Below are 10,872 nucleotides of genomic sequence, written 5' to 3' on the forward strand. Positions count from 1 at the left end.
TCTGACCTGTCCGTGGCAAGGGGAAGTTGAGCTCAAGAGAGTGGCTAGCAACGCATGGTCTGAGAGGGGCTTGGGGCGCTGCCATTCTTCTCCCCTCAACCACTAAGGCGGGGCCTCAGAGAGCAGCCCCTGAAACCCGGGACCTACCTACATCGAACCACGGCTCTCCACAAGGGAGAGCTGCTTTTTTATTTTTTTTCCTTTTTCCCCCTCCCCGTTTTTTATTTTTATTTTTTAAATTTTTTTCTTGTTTCCTCTTTTCTATAACCCTTTTTCCTTCTTTTCTCCTTTGCCCCCTGGAGTCTGGGAAAGACCAACATGTATGCACTGCTGTGATTAGATCAACTTTTGCCATCCAGATATATTTTCCCTTATCTCATTCTTGTCTCTCCCCTCCACAGGCTTTATGCTCTCAGATTGTCCTTATCTTTGGCTCTCTCTGTCCCCCTGGCTTTTCTTTCTCTTTCTCTGTCCTCTCTTCCTTTTTTCCCTTTCCCATTTGGTTTGCTTGTTTACTTGATCTGTCTGTGCCTTTGCATGCTTTTGTTCCCTGTGTGTTTGTCTGTCTGTTTTCCATTTCAGGGCTACCTCAAGAAACAAGCCAAAGCATACATGGTGGAGAGTCCCAAATATCACTGAGTAGGGAAATGAATTAATCAGAGGCATAACACGAGAAAGTGACAGACACCATTAAAAGAACATCTCCTGAAATGACAAGCCCTGGACAAAGAGTCTCCTTTACTAGAGCAATACTAACAGGCGCACAGTGCAGAGCGAGCTTTTATTTTTTTTAAACAGTTTATTACCAAGTTGGTTTCCATATAACACCCAGTGCTCTTCCCCACAAGAACCCCTCTCCATGACTCTCATTCCCCTTCCCTTCCCCCCTCCCTCTTCAGCCCTCAGTTTGTGCTCAGCATTCAAAAGTCTCTCATGATCTGCCTCTCCCTCTCCCCAACTCTTTTCCCCCTTTGCCCCTTCAGCACATGTACGTCAATGTTCAGAGCAGCACTTTCAACAATAGCCAAATCATGGAAAGAGCCTAAATGTCCATCACCTGATGAGTGGATCAAGCAGATGTGGTGTATAGATATACAATGGAGTACTACATGGCAGTGAGAAAGAATGAAATCTGGCCAGGTGCAGAGCGAGCTTTTAAAACTGACAAGAGACAGAAAGCTGGCCAAAATGACAAAACGAAAGAACTCTCCTCTAAAGAAACTCTAGAAAGAAATCACAGCTACAGAACTGCTCAAAACAGACACATAACTGTAAAAGTACCAAAATTGAAAAAAGAATTTAGAACAACTGTCATAAAATTAATCGCTGGACTTGAAAAAAGCATGGAAGACATCAGAGAAGCTATTGATACAAAGACGAGAGACCTTCAAAAGGCTATAAATGAGGTGTATGATACAATGGAGGCTGCCACGGCACAGACTGAAGAAGCAGAGGGGAGAATAGGTGAACTAGAAGACACAGTTATAGCAAAAGAGGCAGCCAAGAAAGAGAGAGAGAAATTGATACAGGAGCACGAAAGGAGAATTTGAGACCCGAGTGATACAATCAAATGGAACAATATCCGTATCACAGGAGTTCCTGAAGAGGAAGAAAGAGAAAAAGGTCCTGAAGGGGGGCTGGTTCAAATTATAGCCAAAAATTACTCTAATTCGGGGAAAGAAAAAGACACTGAAATTCAAGAGGCACATAGAACTCCCCTAAGGCGTAACATGAACCAACCTTCAGCACAACATATCATAGTGAAACTGGCAAAATATAAAGATAAACAGAGAATTCTGAAAGCAGCTAGGGATAAAAGGGCCCTAACATACAAAGGGAAACCTATCACAGTGGTTACAGACCTATCTAATGAAACTTGGCAGGCCAGGAAGGAATGGCAGGAAATCTTCAATGTGATAAACAGGAAAAATATGCAGCCAAGAATTCTTTAGCGAGCCTGTCATTCAAAATAGAAGGCGAGATAAAAGTGTTCCCAAATAAAAATTGAGAGAATTCATCACCATCAAACCAGCCATATAAGAAATCCTAAAAGGGACTCTATGAGGGAAATGTAGCAAGGAATATAAGACACCAGAGACATCAATATAAACATGAACTGTACAGAGAACATAATGAATCTAAACCCACATTTTTCAATAATAACACCGAATGTAAATGGACTGAATGCTCCAATCAAACAACACAGGGTAGCAGAATGGACAGAAAACCAAAATCCATCAATTTGCTTTCTACAAGAGACTCCCTTTAGACCTGAAGACACCTTCAGATTGAAAGTAAGGGACGGACAATTATCTGTCATGCGACTGGAAGTCAAAAGAGAGCCAGAGTAGCCATACTTATCAGACAAACTGGACTTTAAAGTAAAGGCAGTAACAAAAAATGAAGAAGGACATTATATAATAATTACAGGGTCTCTCCATCAGGAAGAGCTAACAATTATAAACATTTATGTGCCAAATTCGGGAGCACCCAAATACATAAAACAACGAATCACAAACAGAAACAATCTTATTGATAAGAATATGCTAATTGCAGGGGACTTTAATACTCCACTTACAACAATGGATAGGTCAACCAGACAAAAAAAAATAACTAAAGAAACAGTGGACCTGAATGGCACACTGGATGAGATGGAATTAATAGATATATTTAGAATGCGTCCTGACGCTAGGCAATTCTCTTTCATCTCAAGTGCGCATGGCACATTCTCCAAGACTGATCACATACTGGGTCATAAAACAGCCCTCCATAAATACAAAAGGACTGATATCATACCATGCACACTTTCAGATCACAATGCTATGAAACTCGAAATCAACCACAGAAAAAAGTCTAGAAAACCTCCGTTAAAAACCACCCTACTGAAGAATGACTGGGCCAATCAGGCAATTAGAGAAGAAATTTAAAAATATATGGAAACAAATGAAAATGAAAATACAACAATCCAAACTCTCTGGGACGCAACAAAGGCAGTCTAAGAGGAAAGTTGTTGCAATCTGGGCCTATTTCAAAAAACTAGAAAAAGCGCAAATTGAAAATCTAATAGAGTACCTAAGGAAACTAGAAAGGAAGCAGCAAGAGCACCCCGAACCCAGCAGAAGAAGAGAAATAATAAAGACCAGGGCAGAAATAAAGAATACAGAATCCAAAAAAAACAACTGAACAGATCAATGAAACTGAGTTGGTTTTTTGTAAAAATAAACAAAATTGATAAACCTCCAGCGAAGCTCCTCAGGAAAAAAAAAAAGAGAATCCCCAAATAGACAGAATCGTGAGTAAAAATGGACCTATTACAACCAATCCCTCAGAAATACAAGCAATCATCAGAGATTACTATGAAAAATTGATGTCAAGAAACTGGACAATTAGGGGTGCCTGGGTGGCTCAGTTGGTTAAGCGTCTGACTTCGGCTCAGGTCGTGATCTCACAGTTTGTGGGTTCAACCCCCGCATGGGGCTCTGTGCTGACCACCAGCTCAGAGCCTGGAGCCTGCTTCAGATTCTGTGTCTCGTTTTCTCTCTGCCTCTCCCCTGTTCACACTCTGTCTCTCTCTAAACAATAAATACATGTAAAAAAAATTTTTAAAAAAGAAACTGGACAAATTCCTAAACCTACATGCACTACCAAAATTCAAACAGAAGAGATAGAAAATATGAACAGACCCATAACCAGTGAAGAAATTGAATCTGTAATCAAAAATCTCCCAACGAATAAGAGCCCAGGACCAGATGGCTTCCCAGGGGAATTCTACCAGACATTTAAAGCAGAGCTCATACCCATTCTTCTCAAACTATTCCAAAAACATAGAAATAGAAGGAAAACTTCCAAACTCATTCTATGAAGCCAGCATCACACTGATACCCAAACCAGACAGAGACCAAGCCAAAAAACAGAACTACAGGTCAATATCCTTAATGAATACAGATGCAAAAATATTCAACAAGATACTAGCAAATCGAATTCAACAGCACATAAAAAGAATCATCCATCATGATCAAGTGGCATTCATTCCTGGGTTACAGGGCTGATTCAATATTCACAAATCCATCAATGTGATCCATCACATTAACAAAAGAAAAGATAAAAACCATATGGTCCTGTCGATAGATACAGAAAAAGCATCTGACAAAATACCACATCCTTTCTTAATAAAAACTCTTGAGAAAGTCGGGATAGAAGGAACTTACTTAAACATTATAAAAGCCATTTATGAAAAGCCCACCGCTAATATCATCTTCAATGGGGAAAAAACTGAGAGCTTCCCCCTGAGATCAGGAACACGACAGGGATGTCCACTCTCACCACTGTTGTTTAGTGCAGGAAGTCCTAGCATCAGCAATCAGACAACAAAAGGAAATAAAAGGTATCAGAGTCGGCAAAGAAGAAGTCAAACTTTCACTTTTCACAGATGACATGATACTCTACATGGAAACCCCAATCGACTCCACCAGAAGCATTCTGAAACTGATCCATGAATTCAGTAAAGTCACAGGGTACAAAATCAATGTACAGAAATCAGTTGCATTTTTATACACCAATAATGAAGCCACAGAAAGAGAAATCAAGAAACTGATCCCATTCACAATTGCATGGAAACCATAAAATACCTAGGAATAAACCTAACCAGTGAAAACTATAGAAAGCTTATGAAAGAAATTGAAGAAGACACCAAGAAATGGAAAAATATTCCATGCTCATGGATTGGAAGAATTAACATTGTTAAAATGTCATTATTACCTGAAGCAATCTACACATTCAATGCAATCCTCAACATTGCACGAGCATTCTTCTCAAAGCTAGAAGAAACCATCCTAAAATTCATATGGAACCACAAAAAACCCAAAATAGCCAAAGTAATATTGAAGAAGAAAACCAAAATGGGAGGCATCACAATCCCAGACTTTAGCCTCTACTACAAAGCAGTCATCATCAAAACAGTATGGTATTGGCAAAAAAATAGACACATAGACCAATGGAAAAGAATAGAGAGCCCAGAACTGAACCCACAAATGTATGGCCAATTAATCTTTGACAAAGCAGGAAAGAATATCCAATGGAAAAAAGACACCCTCTTTAGCAGGTGGTGCTGGGAGAGCCGGACAGCAACATGCAGAAAAATTAAACTAGACCACTTTCTTACACCACACACAAAAATAAACTCAAAATGGCTGAAGGACCTGAATGTAAGACAGGAAACCATGAAAACCCTCGAGGAGAAAGTAGGAAACAGCCTCCTTGATCTCAATCGCAGGAATTTCCTACTCGACACATCCCCAAAGGCAAGGGAATCAAAAACAAAATGAACTATTGGGACCTCATCAAAATAAAAAGCTTCTGCACTGCAAAGGAAACAATCAAAAAAACTAACAGGAACCTGATGGAATGGGAAAAGATAGTTGCAAATGGCATATCAGATAAAGGGCTAGTATCCAAAATCTATAAGGAACTCCCCAAACTCTACACCTGAAAAACGAATAATCCAGTGAAGAAATGGGCAGAAGACAAGAATAGACACTTCTCCAGGGAGGACATCCAGATGGCCAACAGGCACTGAAATGATGCTTAGTGTCATTCATCATCAGGTAAATACAAATCAAAACTACACTGAGATACCACCTCACACTGGTCAGAGTGGCTTAAATGAACAAATCAAGAGACTTAGATGCTGGCAAGGGTGTGGAGAGACGGGCACCCTCCTACACTGTTGGTGGGAATGTAAACTGGTGCAGCCCCTCTGGAAAACAGTGTGGAGATTCCTCAAAAAACTATCCACAGAACTCCCTTATGACCCAACAATAGCTCTGCTAGGGATTTACCCAAGAGATACAGAAATGCTGAGGCATAGGAGCACATGTACCCCAATGTTCATAGCAGCAATGTCAACAATAGCCAAATCATGGAAAGAGCCTAAATGTCCATCACCTGATGAGTGGATCAAGAAAATGTGGTATATATACACAATGGAGTAGTACATGGCAATGAGAAAGAATGAAAGATGGCCATTTGTAGGAAAGTGGATGGACCTTGAGGGTGTCATGCTAAGTGAAATAAGTCAGGCAGAGGACAGATACCATGTGTTTTCACTCATAGGTCTAATAGGAGAACCTTAACAGAGGACCATGGAAAGGGGAAGGAGGGGGGAAGAGTTAGGGAGAGGGGGAGAGGGAGTGAGGCAAATCATGAGAGACTCTTGAATACTGAAAACAAACTAAGGGCTGAAGAAGGAGGGTGATGGGCATGGAGAAGGGACTTGTAGGAAAGAGCACTGGGTGTTGTATGGAAACCAATTTGGTAATAAACTATTTAATTTAAAAATAATAAAGTAAAATGTGCCCATGCAAAAAAGAAAAAAAGAAAAAGAAAAGGAAAGAAAGAAATAGCCCTGGAGCTTGGGTCTAGCCCCTCTCGGCCATGGCCACAGGCCCATCCTGCCCACCCAGGGAGCCACCAGCGACCAGGCAGCAGCCGTCCCGGGGACTTGGCTGGAGGCACACCCCTACCACACACCAAGTGAGCGGTCAGCTGACGAAGGATGCAGCTGTGGAGACTGAAGCAGACCTGTCCCAGCATCACCCTCCTAAACCAGCCACCTGACGACCAGACAGGAAACTCGTAAGAAACCTGCCGACCAGGGCCCCCGCTGCACGCCCAGCCCCGTGCATAGCCCACGCCATGCCTACGCCATGCCCTTGCCAAGCCAGCCAGGATGTGCTTCCAGAGGGGATCCCATCCATCAGTGCAGGCGACAAAGAGAAGGTCATCATCTGCTAAAAATGGTCTTTAAAGCCTAGAAGAGTCATTAGCTCCTTCAAATGCACAGACATCAATGGAAGGCTACAAAAACCACAAAGAATTCGGTAAATATAACACGACCAAAGGAAACCAACAGTTTCCAATCCCACAGAAATATTATCTACAATTTGCCTAACAAAGGATCAAAATAATCATCTAATAGAAGCTTAATAAAATGAAAGAGAACACAGACAACTGAACAAAGTTAAAAATAACACATGGAAAAAAGGACAATAAAGAAATAGAAATTATAAAGAGAACCAAGCAGCAGTCCCAGAGCTGAAGAAGACAATGACAGAGCTGAAAAGCACAGCAGAGAGCTTGCCCACACAGACTTGTGCACCTGCTGTCCTGTCCGTAGGCCATCTACTTCTGGAGTCCGCCTGAAATAGAGTCCTATGCGAGACCGGGAATAAGGGTTTGCCGGCTCAGAATGAAAACGTTCTGCAGTTCAAACACTTGAGTAATTCAGCAGCTACACTAAATAATTTTCTACTTTCCTTAAGTAAGTACCAGCATCCAAAGTAGTTCCAATACGCCACTTGCCTACTGTTCTTCTCTCATTTACCCTCAGAAGAGCTTGGGGTTCTCTCTCACTCCCTCTCTCTCTGCCCTTCCCCCACTCTGTCTTTCCCGACATACGTAAATAAACTTAAAAAAATTTTTTTAGAAAAAAGACTAAAATATTTATGCACTACAAGGAAAACAAGGGAGTTATGAAGTAACTGTGGAATGTTAAAGTATGTAATCGTCTGTGGCTCTTGTCAATTTTTGCTCACATTCTAAGATGTTCTGGGCTTCAGGACACTGTTTTGTGATAAATAAGATAAATACTGTTATATGCCTCATTGTAGATAGCTTTGAGGAATATAAAATATTAACATTAATGGCAATGAAAGTAGCTGATACTTAACTGAGTCCTTACCAAGTACCTACCAGCACCACACTAATCACTGTATTGGGTTAGCTCATTCAGTCCTCAACATCCGCCGCATAAGAAAGGAATATGACTCCATCCCAATTTGACAGATCAGGAAACCAATTCACAAGCAAAAGAGCACTAATTCAAACCAAGGCACTATGCATCTATGCTTTTCCAAATAACATCAAACAGCCCTTGTATGTCATTTAATGTTTTCTCCCTTGATACAATATTGGTACCTTAATTTCTTACTTTCCCCAAAATGCCTATCTTTTCTTTGTTACTGTATCTAAGTGATTTTAAATTATGCAGCCAGCATCATCTCCTCTGTAAAGCTTTATCTGTCTCCTCCCACATGAATTCCTCTCTTTTCAATACTCCAAAATACATAATTCTATTACTATACGTCTATTATAACTTTTCTTACAGGCATTATATTTTCTTCAATATTGTGAATCCGGTAAGTTCAATAATAATGTCTCATCATCACTGCAATTACTGGTAGTAGTCAAAAAATAATCAGCACACACAAAATGGCTACTGAACTAAAATTGCACAAGCCAGGGGCACCTGGGTGGTCAGTCATTTAAGCGTGCGGCTTCGGCTCAAGTCGTGATCTCATAGTTTGTAGGTTTGAGCCTCACATCGGGCTCTGTGCTGACAGCTCAGAGCCTGGAGCCTGCTTCACATTCTGTGTCTCCCTCTTTTTCTGCCCCTCCCCTGCTTGTTCTCTGTCTCTGTCTTTAAAATAAATGAACATTTTTTAAAAAAATTACACAAACCAAAGAACATCCTGAACATAACAATTCTAATGTGGTCTCTGCTGGCCACGACACCAGGTACCAGGTGTAGCATACTTGCTCTGATACTTTGATGCTACCCATTTTTAAAGCTGGTTTATCATAATTCTCCCCATCATGGACATGTGGATTTCACTTACTCCCTGAGCACCTCTGCTAAGTTCGTCTATTTTAAGGTAAGCACATTAGTTAGGCTTTTATGTTGAATGTTTCAGGAAACACAAGTTCCTGGCTCTTCCCTTACCGTTTGCCCCGTGGGTAATGCCGCACGTACTCCCCGACATCATGAGCAGCGACAGCTAAGACCTGTGGATCATCCGACACCTCCAGAAGCTTTGTCAAAATTCTGAAATAAATTTAATCCAGAGAGATTGATTTCTAGTTATATCACAGAGCACAACAAAGCACAGGTATAATGCAAGTGTCTCCTGGAAACGGGCATTTATAAATAAAAACACATTTTCTACAGACCTTACTATTATACAGAATGCATTACAATAAGTTACATAGAAGTTCGCAGTTTGCAAGCTTTGATACACGCCACAGGTTACTTTCAGATTCGCAAATATACCTCACACCGTTCCCAAATATCAGGAACTCCCTCTCCTGCTCTCTCTCGAGAGACAACTAAAATGAGTTAATGGGATTTTAATATACAACTGCCACTGAATCCTTGCCAATATTTTGAAAATTAAACATCAGTAGGCCTTTTGTTAGTATTATTTGAAGCTGTGATCAAGAGGGAGCATGCACCCTGAGCACACGTATCTCTTTTCTCTCTCCCTCTTTCTCTCTCTCTCTCCCCAAGTCTCACAAAGGACCTGAACTTGAACTTCACAAGAAAAACAGCCCACATTCACGACCCCAGCTCCCTCGCTGTCCTCCTTTCCCCAGAGCATCCCCACAGGCCGAGTGACACCACCGCCGAAGCCTGACCGTGCTGTGACACGGGAGCCAACTGGACACACAGAAGGCTTCCCCCTGGGGCGCCTGGGCGGCTCAGTCAGTTGAGCGTCCGGCTTCAGCTCAGGTCATGATCTCACAGAACATGGGTGTGGGTGGGTTTGAGCCCCACCTGGGGCTCTGTGCGGACAGCCTAGGGCCTGGAGCCAGCTTTGGATGGTGTGCCTCCCTCTTTCTCTGCCCCTCCCCTGCTCATGCTCTGTCTCTCAAAAATAAACATTAAAAAAAAATAGTACCCTCCTCCTCATCATTTTGTATCCCCGCTTCCTGATTCATTTTTCTTCATAAGACTCACCCTCCATGATATTATGTAGTTACTGATTTGTTTAGTCTTTCTCTCCCAAACACAACATAAGCTTAACGACAATAAGAAAGTAATTTTATTTGCCATTGCATCTGCAACGCCTAGAACAGTCAACGGTACAAGGGGCTCTCTGTAAACACTTGCTGGGAAAAACGGATACATCATGTAAGTATAAAACAGTGATGCTGCCAATTGGGAAAGACAATCTGGCAACTCCAAATGGAATTTAAGATACACAGACCCGGCGCATGTGGGTGGCTCAGTTGGTTAAAGGTCCGGCTTCGGCTCAGGTCATGATCTCACAGTTCATGGGTTCGAGCCCCGCGTCGGGCTCTGTGCTGACAGCTAGCTCAGAGCCTGGAGCCTGCTTCCGGTTCTGTGTCTCCCTCTCTCTCTGACCCTCCCTGGCTCGCAGTCTCTTTCTGCCCCTCAAAAAAAAAAAAAAAAACAGACACATGGACCCTTTGCAAAAGCCAGCAATTCTACTTCTAGGACCCTAACCCTCGGTACTATCTTCACATGTCCCTGAAAGTGTCTCTGTACACTAGACTAAACACTAAGAGAAAAGGCTAGAGTGCAGAGGCCATGTGCAAGGGTTAGGTTTTCCCTCCATCTCCTCCTCCACGCTGGTGGCTCAGTCCTCTGTAACTAACGCTGGCTACTTTGTGTACACTTTGTGTGTACGTTGCACTTTGTGCAGCGTCACATTTGCCATTTTGTCTGTCCAGAGAGGTGAAAACCAAAGCCCAATGAAATAAAGTGGCCCAAGACGCATACACACAAAAAGAATTAAAATGTTCAGAATGATCTAGCTTCAAGAAAAGCAAGCAGTTAGTAGTGCTTAAGAAAAATTGATTCAGTATCTAATGGATAGTTGATACCTGTCACAACACAGCATTTTATATACTGTGAAGTGAAACTGCAATACAATCTAAGTTTATTTGGGGAGTGTTTGCTGTATCATTGGATTTAATGAAATGTTTAGAGGTGCAGTAGGCATGACTTTGAGTAGATAATGAAAGAAAATGCAAAATGCTAATTGATTCATGATGTGGTTTCATCTTAGCTTG

The 10,872-nt window shown here is 41.7% G+C and overlaps 1 protein-coding gene across 3 annotated transcripts in view; it reads right to left on the reverse strand.

Annotated features, from left to right (window-relative positions):
- The window catches only part of ATP6V1H (ATPase H+ transporting V1 subunit H), a 111,974-nt gene that overhangs the window by 36,108 nt on the left and 64,994 nt on the right, over positions 1 to 10,872 (reverse strand). For all 3 annotated transcript variants that reach the window (XM_029923141.1, XM_029923142.1, XM_029923140.1), the window contains one exon: positions 8,780 to 8,881. In XM_029923141.1, the coding sequence (XP_029779001.1) occupies positions 8,780 to 8,881 (102 nt within the window). The remainder of the gene's footprint in view (positions 1 to 8,779; positions 8,882 to 10,872) is intronic.

This window comes from Suricata suricatta, chromosome 15 (genome assembly GCF_006229205.1).
Source record: "Suricata suricatta isolate VVHF042 chromosome 15, meerkat_22Aug2017_6uvM2_HiC, whole genome shotgun sequence".
Lineage (NCBI taxonomy): Eukaryota > Metazoa > Chordata > Mammalia > Carnivora > Herpestidae > Suricata > Suricata suricatta.